This window comes from Papaver somniferum, chromosome 1 (genome assembly GCF_003573695.1).
Source record: "Papaver somniferum cultivar HN1 chromosome 1, ASM357369v1, whole genome shotgun sequence".
Taxonomy (NCBI): Eukaryota; Viridiplantae; Streptophyta; class Magnoliopsida; order Ranunculales; family Papaveraceae; genus Papaver; species Papaver somniferum.
Window position 1 is genome coordinate 240,711,648 of NC_039358.1, and position 23,939 is coordinate 240,735,586.

General features: G+C 36.6%; 2 protein-coding genes and 1 pseudogene across 2 annotated transcripts; all 3 read right to left on the bottom strand.

The window, feature by feature from the left end:
• Positions 1 to 7,014: 7,014 nt before the first annotated feature.
• Positions 7,015 to 15,872, bottom strand: LOC113274425 (annotated as a pseudogene).
• A 2,592-nt stretch (positions 15,873 to 18,464) lies between these two features.
• LOC113339446 (legumin B-like) lies at positions 18,465 to 20,253 on the bottom strand. The gene is made up of 4 exons (XM_026584717.1): positions 19,914 to 20,253; positions 19,559 to 19,818; positions 18,964 to 19,431; positions 18,465 to 18,866 (listed from the first exon to the last, which is right to left on the bottom strand). The coding sequence occupies exons 1-4, from the start codon at positions 20,251 to 20,253 to the stop codon at positions 18,465 to 18,467; spliced, it is 1,470 nt and encodes a 489-aa protein (XP_026440502.1).
• Positions 20,254 to 21,256: 1,003 nt separating this feature from the next.
• On the bottom strand, positions 21,257 to 22,612 carry LOC113274435 (1-aminocyclopropane-1-carboxylate oxidase 5-like). The gene is made up of 3 exons (XM_026523828.1): positions 22,110 to 22,612; positions 21,651 to 21,987; positions 21,257 to 21,514 (listed from the first exon to the last, which is right to left on the bottom strand). The coding sequence occupies exons 1-3, from the start codon at positions 22,610 to 22,612 to the stop codon at positions 21,257 to 21,259; spliced, it is 1,098 nt and encodes a 365-aa protein (XP_026379613.1).
• Positions 22,613 to 23,939: the final 1,327 nt, after the last annotated feature.

A 23,939-nucleotide genomic window follows, 5' to 3' on the forward strand; every position in this document is an offset into this window, starting at 1 on the left:
GTTTTTCGTGGGACCCTCTTTTGAGGCAATAACTCTTTCCTAAAATCACCCCAAGTGAACCTGGCTAGTTTGGGGACTAGGCCCTACAAGGCAAAAAAATATTTTGAAGCAAAATGGATAATCCCTTATCCAAATATTTAACTTAATGAAAAAATTATCCTTTATTAATTAGTGCTAATTTGGATGATTAGGTGATGTTTAATCAAGTTAACCCTAACATTAACTACCATTAATTCATCATCAAAATTTGAATAAATTTTGATTTTTTTTCTGAAATCTCGACCCATAATCGGTTTATGTTAGTGCAATAATAGACAGATTCTGGATAGGTTTTTTTCAATTAACGAAGAAAACTCAGAATCGGTTTTTGTCAATGCTCACATAAACCGATTACAATAATTGGTTTTTAGGAATACCCTCATAATCTGATTATTCCATACTTTCAGAAACAAAATATTCATTACGCAGTTTAGAAAATTAGCGCATTACATATACATGACAATACAATATGCGAATTCTTGAATATGGCACGTCAATACATCGTCAATGGACTTCCGAGCACGACGACACAATACCTTAAATTCCTTACGGTAAATGAACTTCTTTTACCCATTACGAATTCTCCATAGGCCGTTAATTAGTTCCAGCTGCAATTGAATGAATTATTACATGTTAGTATGCAATCATTAAACGATCACATACATATACAAATATCTAATTACTCAGTTTTTCAAGAGGAGGAGTTAGTGGATGATGATCGTTCACCATTTTGCTAACTTTAACATACTCTTGCATTGAACTTCTTATGTATTGGAAATAAAAAGTTAAATCTCTCCATTTACGATTTTTTTGAGTAGTGGTATGCTCATAATAGAATTATTTGACTTTTTTCCGAAATGTTGAACATAATTCGTCGAGACGTTCGTGTAACACGAGGATGAACAATTTCACGAGCAGCATATCTTCTTCCGGATCTCATTCCATTTTCTAGGCTTAGGGCGTGATGTGGGAGTGGATCAAAGAGGTTGTCTTATATAGATAAAGACTCAACGACGACTTTTTTTCGAAATCTATTCACACAATCTGATTTCAAGAATGTCCACATGGACCGATTCCGACCTAGCAAAATCATACAAAATCTTCCTCGCCACAATCGGTTTTTAATACTGCACATGTAATCTGATTCTTGGCAAAAACAAAAAAATTGCAGAAAAAGTTCCAATTTTAGGATCGGATTACATAGAATGCCCACATAGACTGATTCTAAAGGTAGTCAAAATTATGGATTTTTTAGTTTTTTCAGATACGGACTTTAAAAGTATCCGTATAAACAGATTCTGAACACTTACAAACCAGGTGAATGAAATTTTAAGAATCGGTGTAAGTGGTGCACCCTCAAAATTTGATTTCAAAATTTTCAGTTTTTCAGCGATTGCATGTTACTAAAACCTAGTTTAGAGAATTGGGTTGATGGAAAAGTACATGATTCGAGCCATTTCCTCCTCTTGGTGTGCGATCAATGATTGTTCTTACTCCTCAACCATTGCGTTTTTATGTTTGTCTCGAATAGCTTGAGAAATTCCGGGATTACTCTCACTAGGAAATTTCCTGTTAGTAGCATGCTTCAGTCTAGTTTTTTTCGACACTTTATAAAAAGAAAAAAACTATATTAATCGTTTTTGGATCATCGATAATCGACAATGTTTTGGCTTCAAAAAGAAAAGGAAGAAGAAGAATCAATTTATAAGGGGGATGGAAATGAATCTGATTTTAGTATTAGGTTTTATTATTAAGAGTTAATGGGGGTAAATTGGTAGTACAGTAGAAACTCTATAAATTAATGCTGTCGGGACCATCAGAATTTATTAATTAAACGAGATATTAGTTAACCAATAAATTATTAATTATTAATTTATAACTTATAGATAAATATCTTATCACAAGTTTAGAAAAAATTGATGCTTTCGTCATTGTAAACTTTGATCAACAGATAACACAAGTTTAGACAATTTGGATGAACATATAGTCAGTGAAATTACTCAAGACGTGCAAAATTTGATCGAAAAATTGGGTTATCGCAATTCAATTGATGTCGAAGATGTCTTTAAAATATCCGAAAGAAAATGAAATTACACAGTGGTTGACTGATGAAGAACTAATCGAGAGCATTTTGGTAACTGTTAAAGATGTGAAAGAAGATGATGAAAGTTCTACAGTAGAGCACCCTTCACGAAACGAGGCTATTAAAGCGGCAATCACATTGAATACTTTCTTGATGAGATATGAGAAAACAACACCAAAAATTCTTACAATGATAAGAAAAATTAGAGATGAAATTCAATGCAATATTGATTTTAGCAAAAATCATAAGACAATTAAATCATTTTTCAAAAAATCTTCGTAAATCACTAATATATTGAATATATATATATATATGCATTATTAATTTATATTTCATATGGGGTCTCCATAGGTAATCAAAAATGTATTATCTTATAATTTTAGCGAATTATTAATTTGGCACGTTATCCCCGATCCGGGACCGGCCAAAAATATTATTTAAGAGAGTTTATTAAATAATCGAGTATTAATTAAAAAAGTTTCTACTGTATATATTAATATTTAATATATGGTAAATTGGTAGTTTCAGCAAATTTAGACACCTTTATCATTTTCTATTGGGTAAATGAAGTAATCTATAGCCCTAAATAATGTGCTTAAGCCAAACTTGCCAGTCCAAGTTAAAGGCTTATGAGAGACTTCTTAAGGGGATCAACACCACAAAAGAAGAAGATTAGCTGGCTATCTTGGCATAGGATGCGCAATCCAAAGAAACATGGAGGACTGGGAACCAGAGATTTAAAAACAACAAATAGAGCTCTTCTAGACAAATGGACCTGGAGATATTCTAAAGAAAAAAGTCAGAAATGGTAAAGAAAATGATCTCTTGGTCAAAGATACTAAACATCCACATGTGAGAGGCATTTGGAAAGTAATCCAAAAAGAAAAATCAGGTATAGAGGATACGGTTGCAGGCAAGGTAAGAAATGGTGATGCATTTTACTTTTGGTGGCATAAATGGAAGGAAAATACTACACTCAAGAAAAGATTCTCAAGGATATTCAAAATATCAAGTCAGAAAAATGCAACTATTAAAGAGGTGGTGGAAAATGGGACATGGAATTTGAGACTATGCAGAAATCTCAAAGATGAAGAATTACAAAAAATGATGGATCTGTTTGCTTTTATAAATAATCCACCAACTCTTACAGATCATGAAGATACTTTTCAATATGCTGTGTCAGGTGGCTTTTCAACTAAATCTTGCCACATTTGGTTAGTTGAACATTCCCCTAATGCCCAGTCTATGGTACCTTTCCATTGCATTTGGGTCAAGTTTATTCCTCCGAAAGTTCAGTTTTCTATGTGGTGTGTTAGCCAAAATGGTATTGCAACCATAGATAATCTCTTACGAAGAGGAGTACAGGTCCATAGTACAATGTGTTCTCTTTGCAATCTACTTCCAGAATCATTTTATCATCTCCTGCAGCTTTACTCATAGCGTTTGAACATACTTCGTCAATGGATTTAATATCAGATGGGTCAAATGTGGTTCAGTTCTAGCTCAAAGGAGGCATGGAAATTCAGAAAGGGGAGAAAGAGGGGCAGGAAGATTTGGCCTTTAATTCGTTTTGATATACGTTGGGCCATTTGGAATGAACGAAACAGGCGAGTGATGGAAAAAACTTCCAAGATCAGAAGAAATTGTTATAGTTGATGTCAAAGCCTCAATATGTAAATGGGGTGCAGTTGGAAATTAGTTCTGGGGCACTTCTTTTGGAGAATTAATATATTTTGGAAAACTGTAATAGATACCATCTAAAAAAATATCATGAACACTATAGCAGAATTTTGTAGCTGAATTGTTTATGGGTCACTTCTTTTATCAAACTGGATATCATGAACACTGTAGATGAATTTTGTTTTACTGTTAACATTGACTCTAAGCATAACTCCACTTTTATTACTTTAGTTCCAAAAAAAGATCACATTGAAACCATTAAGGATTTTAGACCTATATGCCTTTTGACTAGTGTTTACAAGATCAATGCTAAGGTACTTGCTTCTAGATTAAAGCTTGCCATGGATAAACTGATATCACCTGTGCAATGTGCGTACATTGAAGGTAGACAAATCATAGATGGAACTCTCATTGCTAATGAACTTGTGGATTCTAGATTAAGATCAGGAAAGGCATACATTGTTTGTAAAATAGATCTTGAAAAAGCTTCTGACAGAATTAATTGGAAATATTTAGAGTTTGTGATGAGTAAGATGGATTTTGGCACTAAGTGGTGTCATTGGCTCAATTTTTTTTTTACTCTAAAAGTTCCTTCTCTGTTTTGATCAATGGAAGTGCTTTTGGTTATTTTAAAAGTTCCAGAGGGTTTAGACAAGGTTGTCCTATCTCACCTCTTCTCTTCAACATTGCCATGGAAGGGTTCTCCAGAAACATGGACAGGGCATCAACTTTGAATTTCTTTCATGGTTTTTCAGTATCTCCCTCTAGTTTGGTGGTGAACCATCTCCGTTATGCAGATGATACAATTTTCTTTATTGATCATAAGAAAGAAGAACTTCTCAATCTTTTTACTGCCCTCCACTGCTTTGAATATATTGCTGGTTTAAAGGTAAAAACCTCTAAAACAAGACTTATTACTATTGGTAATATTCCAGAACTTGATTCTTGGGCTGCTGAATTTGGATGTGGTACAGACAAACTTCCTTTTCTTTATTTGGGACTGCCATTAGGAGCTAAATCTAACTCGAAACATATTTCGGAATCTTGTTATTGAGAAGTTTGAAGCCATATTTCCATTATGGAGAAGATGTAATCTTTCAAAAGGGGTAAGTTGACTCTACTTAAATGCATTCTTTCATCTCTTCCATTATATTACTTCTCTTTGTTCAAGGCACCAGCTTTTGTTATAAAAATTCTGAATAAGAAGATGAGAAACTTTTTATGGGAACATAAGTCAGGATCCAAGACATCTCACCTGGTTATTTGGGACTTAGTTTATGCTCCACTTCATAAAGGAGGTTCGGGTGTTTGTAATTTAAAAATTATGAACAAGGCTATGTTGGCAAAATGGTGCTGGAGGTTTGGTGTGGAGAAAAACAGATTATGGTACAAAATCATTATTGATAAATATGGTGATGTCTTCTCATGATGGATACCAGATGTTGTCAAAGGTACTTATGGAGTTTCTTGCTGGAGAGCAATTGCAGACACAAATCATCTTATTTATGCAAATTTTACTCTTCATATTCATTCTGGTAATGAAATTTCTTTTTGGAATGATCACTGGATAGGAAATGGCCCTCTCAACTCCCTGTACGCTTGTCTTTACAAAATTACAGGAGAGAAAAACTCAAAACTTTCAGATATGGTAACCACTGATGGCAACTAGAAGTTGGACTTCAAAAGGATTTTATCTAACTCTTAAGCAACAATTTAAGCTTCTCCTCTCTTGCAGATTGGAGATACACCACCTACTTTAGATGCCAATCCTGATACTAGGAGATGGTGTTTACAAACTTCAAGTATTTTCAGTGTGAAATGCTTGTCCTCAAAATTGGTGTCTGAAGATGGTGTTGAAAATTTCCCAGTTTCTATTATCTGGAAAGCATCAATCCCTCATAAAGTAAAGTTCCTGGTTTGGTGTTTGATACACGAGAAGCTTAACACCATAGATAACTTACAGTTGAAAAGTATGGGTATTCATAACTCCTGCATTATCTGTGGAGATGCTGAGGAATCTCAAGAGCATTTGTTTCTTCACTATAAAGTGGCTCAGAAAGTCTGGTCTTTACTCTCACCTAGAGGCAGTTGGGCGTGGGATTTTCCAAACACAATGTACTCATTGGCGCAATGTTGGGAGCATAACTATTTTTCATGCTCAAGAAGTTCCATATGGGGTTTAATTCCAGCTGCAATAATTTGGGTTCTGTGAAGCGAAAGAAACTGTAGAACTTTTGAGGTTAACTATAATTTCAAAACTGATGATGACCTGGTTATTGAGGTTAAATCTTTGATTCTTAGCTGGGCATCAACAGCAGGGAAGAAGGTCCATCTGAATTTTGCAAGTTCTATTCACAACACTTGGGAATCTATCTTTATGTAATACTCTTTTGTTTTTCTTAGCTACGTACCTCTGGTAGCTCTCTCTAAATTCTTCTTCTTTTAATAATATCTCCTCTTTCGATCAGAAAAAAAAAATACAATTTAAAGCTTGTAGCAAACACAAATGGGGTCAGCTGACCTTATTACATTTTCTTTTATACAGTACAATTTAACCTTGAACCTGAATTCTAGAACTCAATTCAAGGAGACATACAGTGATAATTTTCATGCTTAAAAACTCAAGCTATCCATCTTTAACAGAATGTACCTCAAAGAGTGTCACCAATGTTTATGACCAAGGAATTTGGTATAAATATACAAATTTCCTTTTCAGGAAACAAAAAAAGGAATTTGGTATAGGACCATAGGTCTTCTCAAAATTTGTTGGGCCTTTATTGATGTTGGACTGAAAGAATGGCCTATGACAAGACTTCTGTTCCGGGTGACTAGAGTTTCCAGTCCATATCCATTCTCCGCAGAGTCACCGACCAATCTTCAAAATAGTGAGAGTAGTCGATCAATCTCATTGATCAAGCTTAATAAAAATAATGGGAAAAATGGAAGTTCGGAGAAATTTAATTTTTACGAAAATTCTTTACAGCACGCAGACAAACTCGCAGTAATTAAATCTCTATTTCAGATTTGAGAAAACAGGACAAGCACATGGCTTCCAAATAGCTTCCAAATAATTATGGCGATTAGTCCTCAAAAACAAGTTATTAAACAAGTGACGATAAAAAATAGAAATTCGACAAAGTTTTATTTATATCCGACAACATATATAAGCGACCGATTTATTTCATTGAGTTACATACAACATCAGAAAACTTTCAAAATGAAGAAATCAAACTCGTGTTAGAAGCTTTCCACATTAAAGCAACAGGGCTGCGCACGACGTGCACACCATTGTTCCATTCGATTGCCCCAAACTCCATTTTAGTAGTGTCAGGATCACTTTAAATCAAGCTTGTGAATGTTACTTCATAAGATAACTTTTGGTTTGTCCAGGTGAATCGAAGTAAGCTTGGAGAGACACCAATTCTAACAGAAGGTGGACTCTTAACCTTCACACTGTAATTAGTTGCAACTCCCAGCTTCCCAACATTGGTGACCACTCTCTTGTACTTGATAACCGAGTCCTTGGGTGACTTGAAAACAACAGAGAATGATGGGTAATTCAGGTCGCCCGGTCCTGCAGGGAATTTGCGTAACCCGCAATCGACCTTCCTATTCTTGATAAAAAGAGACATCTGTATCTGATTGTACCCAATGGAGCAGATAAACGCTATGTAATCACTTGTCTGGATATCATATACCAAGCCAGGGTTTAAGGCTTTGTTGGGGTCAACATGTCCAGCACCATCTTGGAATGGTGTTGAAATGTTTCCGGTAGCCTGATCAGTGATTGGCTTACCTGCGGTGTCTGAATTATAAGCTGTAGTCATAATAGCAGATTTGATTGCAGCTGGACTCCAGTTAGGATGAGCCTTCCGAAGCATTGCAGCTATTCCGCTCACATGAGGGCATGACATGGAAGTACCAGAAATTATATTGAACGCAACCCGTCTTTTATCCACTTCTAAACCTGATGGACCAACAGCTCTGGTCCAAGCAGCCAAGATATTAACACCTGGAGCGATAACATCCGGCTTGATAATTTCTGGCGCTATAAGATTAGGGCCACGACTAGAAAATGAAGCAACTTTAGGGGCTGAAGGTGAAGATCCAGTCACGGTTCCTCTGAATTTGAGTGACGCCACTGGTTTCTGCTGTAACCTACTATAGCTTACAATTTCAACCGCGTCATTGAAGGCCACCTTAGCTCCTGGAATCATAGGTGAATCAACAGTCATTCCGTCTCCATACGGACCATACACATCCCAATTGGCCATAATAATTCCAATACCACCAGCTATTTTGACTGCATTTCCGTGGGTTACAATATTACCCGGATCACAAAGAACAATCTTTCTTGCGGCTGGGGTTGAATTAAGCTCCCCCTCTGCGCAGATATTCATCAATATCACCAGCAAAGACTATTTCTGTTTTTCCAAGTGACTTGCCGGAATATAATGAAACACCACTAAAATTCCGACCATCTCCTAAAATCACATTACAAGGAAATTCTCTGTCGATTGTTGATGCTCCAATAGTTAGAAACCAAGGTGCAATATTAACAGCTGTAGAAGGATCCGGACCTGTATTCATTGCAGATGCAGAAACTAGTACTCCTTTCTCTACAACACCAAATGCTGCAATAGCAGTCGGATCTTGATCATATGAAACTGCTAATCCGTAGGCACCAACAGAAAATGAAATCACATCCACTCCATCACTCACAGCTTAATCGCAGCAATAATATCTGCATCAGCACATCCAGCACTCCAGCATATCTTGTAAATAGCGATTCTGGCCTTTGTTGCCATTCCTTGCGCATCTCCAACACCATATTCAAAGAATCTTGCGTTCTTAACAACAGATCCAGCAGCGGTAGATGCTGTATGTGTACCATGTCCTTCTGTATCTCTTGGTGATTTTGTGTCTTTCGTCTCGTCTAACGTAATTCCTTGGTAATAAGTTCGAGCTCCGATTATCTTTTTGTTGCAAGATGTCTTGGGAAAATCAAGCGCTGTCTCACAAACACCTTTCCATTTCTTTGGTACAGAATTGGTTAATCCCGAGTCGTTGAAACTCTGACTTCAGGCCAGATTCCGGTATCAAGAACTCCAATAATGATGTCACTGGCGTATTCTGAGTTAGGCCACAGACCAGAGTTTTTATTCAGATCGAGAAAACTAGGTGTACGGGTAGTTTGGATTTGGTGAATCCGCTGAGGGAGTATTGTAATTATTCCCGGGAAACTTCCGAGATAAGAGGCTTGAGAAGGTGTGAGCCGAACAGCGAAACCATGGATAACATGGTTGTATGTATAAATAAATTATAACCTCTCTAGGATGAGACAACAAAGAAAGATGAGGAGGAAGAGATTGAAGTGCTGAAGTATACCAATCAAGGTGGGATGAAAAAATGGAGGGTTTGTGTAGTTTAGAGACATGAACAATATAAGTTTCTGGCTGTTCATCAAAAAATGGAGGGTTTTACTGGCTCAAACCTTTTATAACCGGTGGTCTCTTCTACCTATTTATTGACTTATTTTTAAGAAGAATAGATTTTTCTTTTCTTCTTCACTAAAATTTCTCTTTCTTCCGATGTTTGCTTCATTCCTGCTACTACTGTTCTTCTGCTTCTACCGCTGTTGTTCTTCTGCTGCTGTTGCCATGGATAAAAATGCAAAGTTTGCTTTCCTCTTTCAAGATTTATCCTTTTATTCTTATGATAATTATGATTCTTGATTGTAATTGTTATCTTTTTAATTAACCCAATTCCCATACTATTCGAGCATAACTGTTCCAAACCCTAATTGTTCCTCAGATGATACAAATAAAGAATCTCATAAGAGGAAAACTTCACACAACAAAGAAGTAAGAAATATCTAATTTTAACTAAACAATTTTGTTGCCTCTATTTCTTATCTACTTTGTTTTCGCAGGTTTCTGATAGTGAGATAGGTGGGGTCAAGAAACCAAAGGTTAAGAAAGCTCGCAAGCCCACAGTAGTGAAGTCAAATCTTTCTATTCTTGACTTTGATGTTGCAGACGTCATCCCTTTAGCAACAATTCGAACTTCTGTTACTAATGCCTCTATCACCCCAATTCAAGCTTCTGATGCAAATATTTCTGTCACCTTTGAAGAAATTTTTCCTGGTGAAAAAGAAACTGCTGCTGATCAAGGGACAAAAGATATTCTTATTACTCCCTCTGCGAATTCATCGGATGCGAATCAGACTTCTTCTTCATTCAACCATACTAATCCTCAACCAAATTATGTTAATGTATCCTCCCCTACAAATTTTACTATTCCTTCTCCTCCTATATCCATCCCTTCTTCTTCGTCTTCTTCTTTGTTATTAAATTCCCTTTCTCTTAGCAAAAAAGCTTTGGATAACGTGAATTTTGCTTCCCAAACTCCATCCTACATCATCAACTCTGCTCAATCGTCTACTAATGACCCTTGCAAACTTCGCATTTGTTCTGCTTTAAGTAAACTTTTGTGCGAATTTTCCTCTGATAGCACTACAAGAGATGAGATCCATTCTCACATTGATTCAAGCTTCCATACTGCTTCAGATGTCTTGGTAAGTGCCTTTTTTCATGTATTCACTTAACTTTAATATCTTAACCCCTTATCCTTGTCTTCTTTCTTCTTTAGGATTCTAATCGATGAATGATTCTTGCCGAAGGACGTTTTAAATCTAGCTGCTCTCAATTGGAACTTTCGCAACAAAATTCTTCCTTGGAGAATGAAGTCAATAGGTTGAAAATGGAACTTCAAGAGGTCCAGAAATTGAGGGGAGAACTTCAAGTTGCAAATCTTGAGGCTGAAAACCTTCGCAACCGAAACCAAGAACTTAGAGGTGACTTTTTCTCCTTTGCTTACTGTACCCTATGATATATTTCTTTGCTTACCAGCATTCCTTAAATTTCTTCATGCATTTATTAAGATTTAAACCAGATGCGAGTTTTGCAGAGATATACTTTTCAATATCTTGCTGAGGATACTCAAGTGAATAACGAGAAGTTGCAGACTCATCTAAACCAGTTAAATAATCAACATTCATATTCACTTGATCAGATTAATAATCTAACCCATGAAAATAACCATCTCATTCAAGAAATTCAAGTATTAAATAGTCAAATATCCCATTTTTCTAAATTGTCATGTAATGCCGATCTAATGTATGAAACATTGTCAGAAGAAAATCATACTCTTTCCAAGGAGAAGCATTCTTTCTTAAGAAAAGAAGCAATGTTTTCGCACCAATTAATATTCAATTCTTCAGAAAATAAACGAAGATCAAGCGCGAGCTCTTCGTTCACTTAAAGTACAGCATGAGACATCGCTTAAGGAATTTAAGACCCAGAACGAAAAAATCATTCAAAGTAAAATAAATTTGACTGTGAAGAAGAATCTGCTTCAAGAAAAATATAATCAATTAAAGCAATCTCATGATGTTCTTAAGGAAAAGAATAAGTCTCTCTCTGCTGATGAAAAGAAGATTTCCTCCCATCTTAATGGTTCAGTTGGTGATGATTTTGATAAAGCTATGGAAAGTATGAAGAATAACACCCTTCTCCTTTCTAAGTTTTGAGAAGGTAGTCATCTAGAGTTGACTTGCTTGTTACTGTTTAACTATTTCTTTAAATTTCATTAGCGCGAGCTTTATTTCCAATTTTGATAGTTTATTATTCTTTGCAGATTCTGAAAAGTCACATCAATCTACTATTGCTCAATTGAGATCTGATTTATCCAAAGTTCTCAAAGAGCGTTTGAACCTGGAAGTATCTCATGCGAACCTTGAACTTTCTCTTGATGCTTCTCGAGATAGAGCGCGAAGAAGACTCGCACATCAACAATCTTTTTTAGAGATCAATGCTAAAAACCTTGAAAGGGGAGTTATTCGCAAGGCTCATGCTAGTGCTCAATCTGTAGTTAATGGAATTCTTCTAAGCAACTCTCTTCCTGCGGTAAAGATTTCTTCTCTTAATGTAGGCGAAGATGAAGAGTACCCTGAACCGGATAGTGATTATGAATTTGTGAGCGATTATGAGAAGGATCAAGAGGATGAAGAGGATCAAATTGAGAAGGACAAGTCTGTTGATAAGACTAATGCCGAAATAGAGAATCCTGGATCCAATATTGATGCAGAAAAGACTTTAGTCGAACAAGATGTAGCTGCTGAACATGTTTAATTTTCTTTTCACCCAATATTTCCCTTCTCTGTTTTGATACATTTTGAACTTTTTTGTTACAAGGAAGATAATATTGTATTATTTCAATTCCCATATTTGCCTCTTATTAGATTTATTGTATAAAACAAGTGTGCGATATGATAAATTTTGAATTTCCTACCAAACAATCATTAGTTTTTATATATACTCTTTCTTATGAGGTTTTATCTTGCCTTCCTATGTAAAGGTCTTATCTTGCCTTATTTCTGTGCGATGAGATCGCAGGTGGTCTTTACAGTGTAGTGTATCGACCCATTGATCTTATCTTATCTTTTTCTTGTATTATTTCCTCTTCAAGTTTTATCGCATAAATATGATAAGTCTTAATACTCCCTTGAGTAAAAAGTCTTATGATATTTACGTCTTTTGACACAATTCATCTCCCTAATGGAGGGTGACGTCCTTATCTTCCCCATGATTGCCCCTTCAAGGAAGCTTACCTCTATCGGGTTAAGGTTATGGCTCTTCCTGTCCAGTTAATTCAACAACCAGTTGATTTCGCAGTCTCACGTCCCACTACCGATGAGGTTTATGGTTGCGAGACCGCACCCTAAGTGGGGTATCTTCGGACCGAGTGTATCGTAGTCAGGACTTGTCAAGAGTGGCAAGGTACGCTCCAGATGCCCCGGGCTCTCTTGACTCAACCGTGTACCTCGGCGCCCTGATCGAGTTTCTGCACTCCTTAGGAGAGACTTTCTCACCTTAGTCTCTCAATCTAAGATTATTATCTTAGACTGAGAATTTAAGGTACCTCTCCCGGATGGGCATTTTCGTTTTTTCTCACCCCAAATCTCCATGACTCAAGTTCCAGGGTCGGTATAGGTTTCCCTTGAGTTATGCTTTCTAGGTTCTCCGATTATGACATGCGATCGGTCTTACTTTTTTGCCTCTTGCATGTATGCCAACTAGGTTGCATGCCACATTCGAATTCCTAGCCAATCTTATTAAAATCACTTCTGGTGCCTTTTATTAAGGTCTTATTTGAGGTCTTACATTTGTCTTTTTCTTAAAAAATAATTTCTTAAATATGGGCGAACTTTTCAAAATTTTTTATTGAATCAAATATTATATCCCTTTCCAAGGTAAGGATTCATATGCTTAACTTCGCATATGTGTTAACTTGTGTGACAAAATTCGTAAACTCCTATGGATAATATTTCTTCAAATATTGTCTATTCTAAGGACGATCTAATCTGCGGCGCATATCTCGCCCTTCTGGATCCATTAACTCATAAGCTCCATTCCCAACTATCCTTTTTATTATATAGGGTCCATCCCATTTCTTTTCCAATTTTCCATCTCCCCCTCTCTGGTAAATTGGGATTTCTCGCAACACCAATTCTCCTGGCTGGATTTCTCTTATCTTAACACGTTTATTGTATTCTCGAGCTAGTCTTTGTTGACAATTTTCCATATGTTTCAAAGCGACTTCTCTTGCTTCCTCTAAGTCATCAAGTTTTGTTAGAATTAGATCTGCACTTAGATTCTTCTCCCAAGCTTCTTTCTTTGTTGTTGTAATGATAACTTCTGTTGGTAATACTGCCTCTACCCCATATGTTAAACAGAAAGGTGACATTCATGTTGCTTCTCTCCTTGTTGTCCTGTAAGCCCATACTGCATTATGCACTTGTTCGCACCATCCTTTGTTGTGCCCTTCTAACTTCTTCTTCAAGTTGTCTGTGATCGTTTTATTTGTTGCTTCTACTTGTCCATTTCATTGTGGATATAAAGGAGTAGATTTGCCGCTTTGAATTTTGAATGCATTAAGTAACATTTCTATATTCTCACCCTCGAACTGCTTTCCATTTTCAGATACCAACTGTGTAGGAATACCAAATCTGCATATAATATTTTCAAAGATGAATGTGAATATATCCTTATCACGAATATGCTGAACTGCTTTCACTTCTTCCCATTTTGTAAAATAATCTGTTGCGACAATTAGATATCTCTGTTGTCCTGTTCCTGGTATAAATGGTCCAACAATGTTAATCCCCCATTTTCCAAAGGATAACGTATTTGTTGATGAATTTAGCATCGCTCCTGGTGCATGTATCTTTTTTCCATGACGTTGACATTCTTCACATCTTCTTGAGACTTGTTTCGCATCCTCATGCATGTATGGCCAATAATAGCCTTGTACCTTTGCTCTATACGCGAGTGACCTTCCTCCGCTATGATTACCAGCATCTTCGTAATGTAATGCCTTTAAAATTTCTATCCCTTATTTTCGCGTAAGACATCTGACCGAAGGTCCAAGTAATGATCTTCTATAAAGAATGCCCTCCCTCAATTCATAATTCGTCGCACGACTTTTTAATTTATGTGCCTCCAACCTTTTTCTTGGTACTTCTCCCTTTTCTAGGTATAAATGGATTTCAGTTCTCCAATCTTTGTTTTCGCTCACACTTTCTTCTTCCATATTTTCTATTGTCATCACATATTTTAGTGTTGCTTCTCCTTTTCTCTATAGATGGTAAAAAGAGTGTTTGTATTTTTATGTCCCTTGCAACTGGATCTATTAACATAGAGGGTATGAAGGCCAATGCATCTGCGAGTCTATTGTCCTTTTTGCCTATGTGTCTCCAACTTATTTTTGGAATTCACGTTGCTAAATCCATAACCAATTGTTTGTATTTTTGCAAAGATGGTTCATTTGTACTATATGTACCTTCTACTTGGCGAATTACCAGATGTGAATCACTAGTTATTCGTGCATCTTCTATTTTCATTTCAATTGCTAGCCTTAGCGCATGTACAACTGCCTCATACTCAGTCTCATTAGTTGTGGATGCAAATTCCAATCTGAATGAGTAAGCCGTTCGCGCTCCTGTTGGTGAAATGAATACAATACCAATACCATTCCCTTCTCCATTGGATGACCCATCTACTAATATTTCCCATCTATTTGAATTCCGATCAGTTAATAAGTCTTTAAGATTACCATGATCTTCATCCACATACATCATTTCTTCTACATATCCATCTTCTTCTAATGGAAACTCTGCGAGAAACTCTGCGATAACTTGAGACTTTGGTGAAGATAAAATCTCATAACTAATTTCATAATTTCCTAACTGTGCATTCCACCTTTCAACTTTCCCTGATCTTTTTGAATTCTTCATTGTTGGTTCAATTGGTACCTTCGTTAATACCTTGATTTTATGAGCTTGAAAGTGAATGTGAAGCTTGAATGATGCATACACCAATGCGAGAATTAGCTTTTCAATCTTTGAGTAATTTTTCTCTGGTGAGTTGTATGTTTTACTTATGTAATATATTGGTTTTTCTATCCCCCCATCTGAGCGTAACAATACTACACTTAATGCATGCGATGTTGATGCTAAATAGAGTAGCAATTCTTCTCCCGGCTTGGCCTTTTGCATAATTGATAAATTCACCAAATAATTTTTTATGATATGCGATGCTTTATCACATTCTTCCGTCCATTCAAATTTGGTCCCCTTCTTTAATATGTTAAAAAAGTGTTTACACTTGTTCGAAGATCGTGAGATAAATCTTCCCAACGAAGCTATCAATCCATTTAGATTTCGAACATCTTTCACTGTTGCAGGAGGTGGCATATCTCTAATTGCTTGTACTTTTTCTGGATCAACCACTATTCCCTTCTTGGACACTATGTAACCCAAGAATTTCCTTGATGATACTCCAAACACACATTTTTCTGGATTCACCTTGATATTGAATTTCTGCATCTGCTCAAAGATTTCTCGCAAATCATCGACATGATCCTTCGCCTCTTTACTCTTAATTAACATGTCATTGACATATACCTCTAATGTTTTATGTATCCACTTTTCAAATACCTTTTCCACCATTCTTTGATATGTCACACCCGCATTCTTCAATCCAAATGACATTTTCGTATAACAGTATAAACCTCTTGGTGCGAAGAAAGCAGTATGTTCTTGATCTTCTTCATCCAAAGAAATTTGATTATAAGCTTTATATCCATCCAACATTGATACCCTATCATTTCCTGATGCTGATTCTACCATTTGAGGGATAACTGGTAAAGGAAAACTATCTTTCGGAAACACTTTATTTAAATCAGTGAAATCTATGCAGATCCGTATCCCCTTATTCTTTTTTGGTACTACCACCATATTTGCTATCCATTCTGGATATTTCGCTTCCTTTATAATCCCTGCATCCAACATCTTTTGTAACTCCGCTTCTATTTGTGGATGATAATCAATCGCAATATTCCTTATTCTTTGCTTAAACGGTTTTACATTCTTTTTAATAATTATGACATGCAACAGACGGATCTATTCCTGGCATTTCCTGCATACTCCATGCGAAGATATCAACAAATTCTCGCAAGATATTTACCGTTTTTTCTTCTTCTTCTTTATCCATTTTAGTTCCTATTTTTAACATTTTCATTTCTTCTGATCCAACATTTATTTCTTTCGTTGGTTCCACTGCGGTAAAATTTGCTTTCGGTTCTCCCATTGGTGTTGGTTCTTTAATCTTCTTAATCTGCTCACTCGTCTTCGCTGGTACTTCACTTGGTATTCCTTTTCCCTCTTTCGCTCTGATCATGTATATCCGAAATTCATCATCATTTTTTAATTCTTTTGCTTTTCTCCAGCGATCCTTTCAGTTCTTTGCTTTCCCTGCATAATTTCTTACATCTATCTGATTGCAAATCTTCGCACTCGTTACATCTCCTTTGATTTCACCTATACCACTTGGGATTGGAAACCTGATGCACTGATGTAATGTCGATGCTACAACCTTTATCGCATGCACCCACGGTCTTCCCAACAACATGTTGTATGGTTATTTTATATCAATCACGCACAGTGTTATCTTTGTTACTACTTCTCCAGTAATATTCGCATCTCAATTTCTCCTTTTGGTTTTGTGATTGCTTTATTGAATCCATGAACATTGTAAGTTGGATGTGTCATCTCTGCACCCTCATATCCTATTGCTTTGAATGTGCGATAAAATAAGACATCCACTCCACTTCCTGTATCTATAAGTGTTCTATCTACCACCCATATTTCTGAGTTTTTCTTCATTACAATGTTTTCTCCTCGTTCAGCTGTGACTGTAATTACCAACGGATCTGTTCTCTTTAAATTTTCTTCCGGAATTTCTTCTGCTTTAAATGTAATCTTCACTTTTTCCCATTCTTTTAATGAAGATTATCTTTCCATCATTTCCACCTTCTTTCCTTCATAATTTCGCTTGTGAATTCTACTTGTTATTCTTTCTTGAAAATCCGCATCAGAGATTGATGCTTTAGTTATAGAATTACATTGTATATCTCTACCTCTTCCTTATATTGTTACGATTCTTGCTTTCTCCATAGATTCTTTATTATTCTTCTATATTCCCAAAAGTTTCAGATCTATCTTTTGAAGATTTTGTAACTTGTTAACAGGATTTATCACCCAAAGCTGTTTCTGGCGCCAAAATGTAGTTGCAGGAAAACCTACAACCACACTCCAATGTATCTAGATTATTACTCAAGTAATCAAAATGAATTTTTTATTAACTTTCAAGGATTATAATTGGATACAATGGATAACAATGACTTTACAATGACTTTACTTACTCTCCAAACAAATTTTCTCTCTCCTAGTTTCTTGTCTAACACACACTAAAAGATCTCTCTCTTTCGTGATGACTTCCTTCCTTTATATAGTGATTCCTCATAGTGGATGACAGCTAAGAGATCCACTATTTTCGGAATCATTGTGCGATACATTCGCCCATTTACAATCACTCATTCTCGCACAAACTATTTCTCGCATAGAACATCAAACTTTACTCGTGATTTTGTTGACATCGTCCAATACGTCACTTGAACTTTGCCATGCGCGATAGTCCTCGTTTACATCAGATGATCCTTACTTCACATACTTATTGATATGTGCAATATCCCACTCCTACAGACTCTGCAACAACACGATACCCCATCTCCAAATTGGTAAAGAATTTAGCATGACACTCATGGTTGTTTTTTCTTTATCGGTAAAGAATTCAGTGTTGGGGAGTTTCGGGTCAGTGGTATCGTCCCCAGTGGCACTTGTTAGAAAGGAATTTCTTTTTGCAACATCAGGCGACGTGGCACCTGTCAGAAAGGATTTTCTTTTTGCAACTTCAGGGGACGTGAATTTTTAAGGTCAAAGCCATGGTTTGAGATCACATGGAAAAATATTCTTTTTCAGTGCATATTTTGGATCACAAGGAAAATTTGTATCTCATATGCAAATAAGCCAGTAAAGAAGATTGTGAAGAAAAATTATTTCATTATCAGTCTAACCGTTATTGTGACATCTTGACTCGTAGATGTAAGCTACTAAACCAACTTCAGCCTTATGAAGATCAGACTTATTACTAGTAACGTTAACTCTCAGTACAAAAGGAACTAATACATGCACCATATATGCTTAAGCAGAAGCCCTGGTCTGAGACTGAGACCTAGATCCTGGGGTAAGTACCATTGTTTCCTCCATTCTGTTATTCTTCAGCCTATGTGCTTCTTCTCTTGAGATTTGGTAAGCATTCATCAACACATCTACGGGCATTGCTCTTAATACAGAAGTCTTCCCAACCAATGGACTTGTCATTGCGTTGTCATTAGTCTTGAATGATACCCACTCAAATCCTTCATTTCCAGCCTGTTTAACCACGGCGAAGTTCTGAGGGACAACCAACATTTGGCCTTGGTTTAGTTGACCGTTGAAGACTTGGCGACCTTGGTTACCAACAATTTGACACCTGCAGCTTCCTCTGGTGACGTACATCACGCTGTGGGCGTTCAAGTTCCAGTGTGGTGCAAGTAAAGCGTTCTGTACTCACAACATCATGCATTTTGTGAGACAAAAATTACTTATGTTCTGGTAAAATTTTTGATTGCTAATGAAATCTTTTAAGAAATGTTCGTACCTGGTAAAGAACTCCTCTCTCTGCACTCATTTGGATGTAGTTAAGGATGGGCAACTTCTGGCTGTTAAGAGTAGTGATTCTTCCACCTTTTTCTGAGTAAACATCAGCCCTAGTTGGATTGGCTATGTTCTGCTTGAGTCTCATGCTGCACATAGTTTCCTCTAACCCATTTGTTGTCCTGTAACGTTGTTGTTCTCGTTCCTCTTCTTCTTCTCCTTGTTGTGGCCTAACCACTCGAAGCCCACCTTCAACGAAAACGATGTTACCTCTCTGGTCGTTCTGTCCTTGTAGTTTCCTCGCCGTCTCGGTGCTAACTCCAAAAGCCTCGGCCAAAGTTTCGACATTGAAGCCACTGAAGATGTTGTTTTCTGGGACATCTTGTTGACCTCTTACCTGTTGACGTTGTTGTTGTTGTCGTTGTTGGTATGACCTAGTTTGTGTTTGCTGGCTTCCGGCTATTTGAAATCTCTACATATAATTAAACATATATAGTTGGCTATTTTTAGTTTGATTAAAATATAATTATTAACTGCTATATGGGTGCATGCGTGATAGATATCTATGCAAGTCAAAAAGGATTAATCATTTCATATACCCTGAGGTTGCGATCTAGCTGGTTCGCATTGTTGCTTGTGTCGTAAACAACGATAGCGATAAGTGGGGTCTCACCCTCGTTGTAGCACCAATGAGAAACTCCTGCAGGCAACGCCAAAACGTCACCTTGTTTTATGCTACGGACCTTTTGATGTTGATCTCTAGATCTCTGTTGCTGGCTTCCTCTTAGTTGCTGGGACTGTTGAATTGAGTGGAAAGTTTCAGGACAGCCAGGGATAAGGGCTCCGGTCAATCCCCTACCTGGAATTGTAAGTGCATGAGTATATTGTAGCGTTTAGGTAATTCTTCTTACAAATTACATGAAATAAAATTCAAAGAGTAACAAGGGAACATACCTTGAAGAATGTAGGCAAGTCTAGGCGCATTTGCGAAAGATGGCAAGAGAAGTCCTCTAGGTTGGATAATATATCGAGTAGCAGCAACACCAGCACACTCGAATTGTTCATTATTCTGATCCCAAAACTCAACAACACCAGCTTCGGACTCAACACGACGGTTTGGTTCTTGAGCATTTAAGTTTTGAATTCGACATTCACTTTGACCTTGATAATGGCGTGACTGTTGCTGTTGTTGCTGTGTTTGCCATCCTCCACCTTGTTGTTCTATCTGACCTAAACAACCATTCAACACGAAAACAAAACAAAAACCAAGACAAACTAAAGATGAAGACTTCATCATTAACAAGCTAGGATTAATTTATTGAAGGGGGGTTTTCTAAGGAATGAGATGAATTATCAACTGGTGTTTGTTGACATTTATAGGAGAGAAAAGGGATTATGGGTGTGACACATTTCATTTTGTTGGTGAAATATTCTTCCTTTTTCACGCCATATTGCAATTTGCATGGCTCTGTACTGACCATTGTATCAACAACTGTGTGATAAGAGCCTCTGAAATTCAGTTAGAAGAAGACAAAACTCGTGTGGTTTGGATTTTAAAGTGGTGACAAATATTATATGGTGTACCAACCATACTCTTTATCATTCTGAAAGAATAGTTCCTCCAGCACGCTGCACGCCCAGCTCATGGCCGGGCCAAATCATAGTGCTCTGATTTTCCGGTGATCATGGACAACATTTAAAGTTCATGATCAAAATTGTCTCACCCTGTGCATAATTGAAATCGATCACAATATTTTGTACCGAAATGGCTGAGTAATAGAGACGTCACAGAGCAAATAGCAATTTTGGGGCGTTTGTGGGCATTTAATTCTGGGGATGTGACAAGCTTAGGTTAGCCCAGTTCGCCAGGGGCTTGACTTTGATTCTCGTATTAGAGGTAGACAGTTTACGCTTATCGGCCTCCGAAAAACTTCACTCACCTTTTTACCTTCACTTTCAAAAGTTTATCTGGCTCTCAAAAACTTCACTCAGCTTTTACTTTTACTTTCACTTTCAAAAAAAAAAAACATGAAAAAACAAGTCTGATGGGATCCTTGAATGTCCGAATAGAGAATGGCCTCCAAACAAGATGCTCATATCCATCAAAATTCAGGAATGCATATGGAGATTTTTAATTATTATTTTTTTTTAAAATTTATTGTGTAAGTTATTTGAACGAGTGCTTGAACCAATGCCAGCCCATTCCGAAATCCAAAAGTAATTGCAGCAAAATCTATGGTTTGACATCTTAAACATGCGGCCATAAAAGGCTAAACAGTGCCATACTCCATTGGCTACTATGGAGATATGAGGTATCTGTGGAGGGCAGTTTTTCCAGAGACTCTTTTTTGAGACAATAACTCCTTCCTAAAATCACCCCAAGTGAAAGGCTTGTACATTTTAGCATTAGAAGATATCGGTTGTATGAGTTGTGGTGGAGACTCAATCATAACTTGACTACTTGGGCTAAGAAAATAAGCTGCTGATAATCTACTCATCTCCTTGTTCACCACAGCTCTATGTACCACGCTCTTCAATCTCCCATTTGTCCATGCCTGCAATTTCAAAACACAACAAGCAAAAGAACGACGTCAATTCAAAATGAAGCTCTGATTCGTTGTTACATTTTCAATGAATCACCTTTTCTCGTTAAAAAAACTCACGAGTCCATCCATCTCTAAGACAATATACCTCAAGAGTGTCACCAATATTGATGACAAAGGAATTTTGAATAGGTCTAATGCCAACCCATTGATTATCAGCAGGTCTAAGTACTTGGAGTCCTCCAACTTCATCATCTTGTAATAAAATGGTTAGAGTGTGTGGATCTGAATGGCTTCCTAAACCTAAACATTTCTCTGGCAGCGGGCATTTTGGATATCTGTTCACTCTTATCATTGTTGCTTCTTTCTCTTCTTTGAAATTTCTGCTGAAGAAATCACTTGGTAGTCCCAATCCATCAGCTAACATCTCAAAAATGAGCATACCCAACTTGTCCAATTCGTCCATGTAAGCCAACATCGCATCACTGCACATACTCACAATAATGTTTCACTATGATTATTTAAATGTCATGCACAGGTAAGATTCACATAGAGAAAATCCAAGAACCGATAATATTTCCAAATATCGCATAAATAGGGTGCTTACCTGAATTTGAGATGATATTGATCACCATAGACCTTTGTTGCAAAGCCAACTACTTGTTGGGGTGATTGAAGTAATTGAATAATTTCAGCCCAAGGTAAATTCTTCCCATAATCCGGATTAGTAGCACTATAACCTAATGGTAGACAATTTAATCTACCACCCTTCATTTTCTTCTCCATCGGAAGATCGAACAAATCACTACACATATTTTTCATGTTCTGTATAATCTCAAGCTTAATACCATGACCAATTAACTTAAAAAATCCCCATTTTTCACAAGCAACAACCATGTCATTGCACGTTTGTCGATAAGCGTCGTCTTTCTTCCCCTTGATAACTTTACTTAGACTTATCATGGGTATGTTATCTCCAGATTCGAAATCACTGTGATCGATCTTTGGCCATTCTTCCTGGGACCATACAAAATCTTTGACACTAAATTTTGAATCTGTTGATGAGAGACTCTCAACTTGCTGCCATTCTACTTGATCAATAAGATCCATAATTGAATAAATGTTATATGCCCTTAGGTTACTAATACATATTTACTCAAATAGGTGAGCGATTAATAGAGAGAAAAGAAAGGCACATTGTATACTCCAAGGTCCAACCTAGGATGTTTCACCATATGTCTTGTCAATAATGAATATCACAAGATTACTCATGAACTACATCAATGAAAACTTTGGATTTGAGTGAATATTCTATTTCGTTGTCTTATTTATTTCGTTTGAAGATCCAATGATGGAAATTTGGAAGAATAAAAGAAAACAAAATAATAAATTATGATTAAATGCAACTTGAATATGGGGTAGGATCCAATGACATGGTTATATTGACATAATTATGGCATAGTATTGTCATTTTTCTTACAAAATATAAATAACAGTGTGTTTGAAACTAATTTTTTGATGACATGTTTCTCTTATATGGCTTTATATTCCTGCCAAAAATGAGAGCACTAACCCCGATAAAATGCATTTGGGATCCGGAAAAAATATTTTAGCGAGATTATTTATTTATCGTTAAATGAAATATATTATTCATTTATCCGTAAATCAATATGTATTGATTTAGAGAGTAATTTTAGTTTTGACATATATGATTTTGATGTTTCCAAATCTTTTTTTTCTTTTTTTGAAAATAACCAGATATATTAAAACAGAAGCAACTAATTTGTAGATTCAGACTCATTTGGAATCAGCTCGTGATGAGTTGTCCGTCCGATGACTGAAACTGTATGATTAGTCTCTTCATCAAGGGAAACAAGAGTGGAGTTTAAATTACATATCTCTTGAGCTTTGACTGTGTCAAAAGCTATTGTTGGAATTAAAAACAAAGGAGATTCAGTAAAGATCGTAAGCTGTTGTGATGCTTTTCTTCATTTTTTAGCTATATGGTCTACTGCTCTATTTACCCTTCTATCCACAAAATGAAAACCTTCAAAGGATATCAGCTTCCTGCTAGCTTCTTCACTTCATCCAGAATTGCTTTGCATTGCCACTTGATTGAGTTTTGTGTGCCTTGTAAATACTTTATAGTGTTTTGATTGTCTCCTTCAATTGCCCGATTTTGTAGATTGTTGTTGATGGCTCATTGAGTGGTCTGTAGAAAATCTATAGCTTCTGCTTCTTATGCAGATTGAATCCTGCAGCTTCCCATGCCTGCTGCCTTGAAAGTATCTGTCCAGTTGCGCAGAATGAAACAACAGCCAACATTAGTATTAGCTGATTTCCATGAAGCATCACAATTCAATTTATGCGAGTTTCTTGTTGGGAATAACCAATAAGGTTGGGCTTGAGGTTTGTTGTTATAGTGCACTAAACCAGT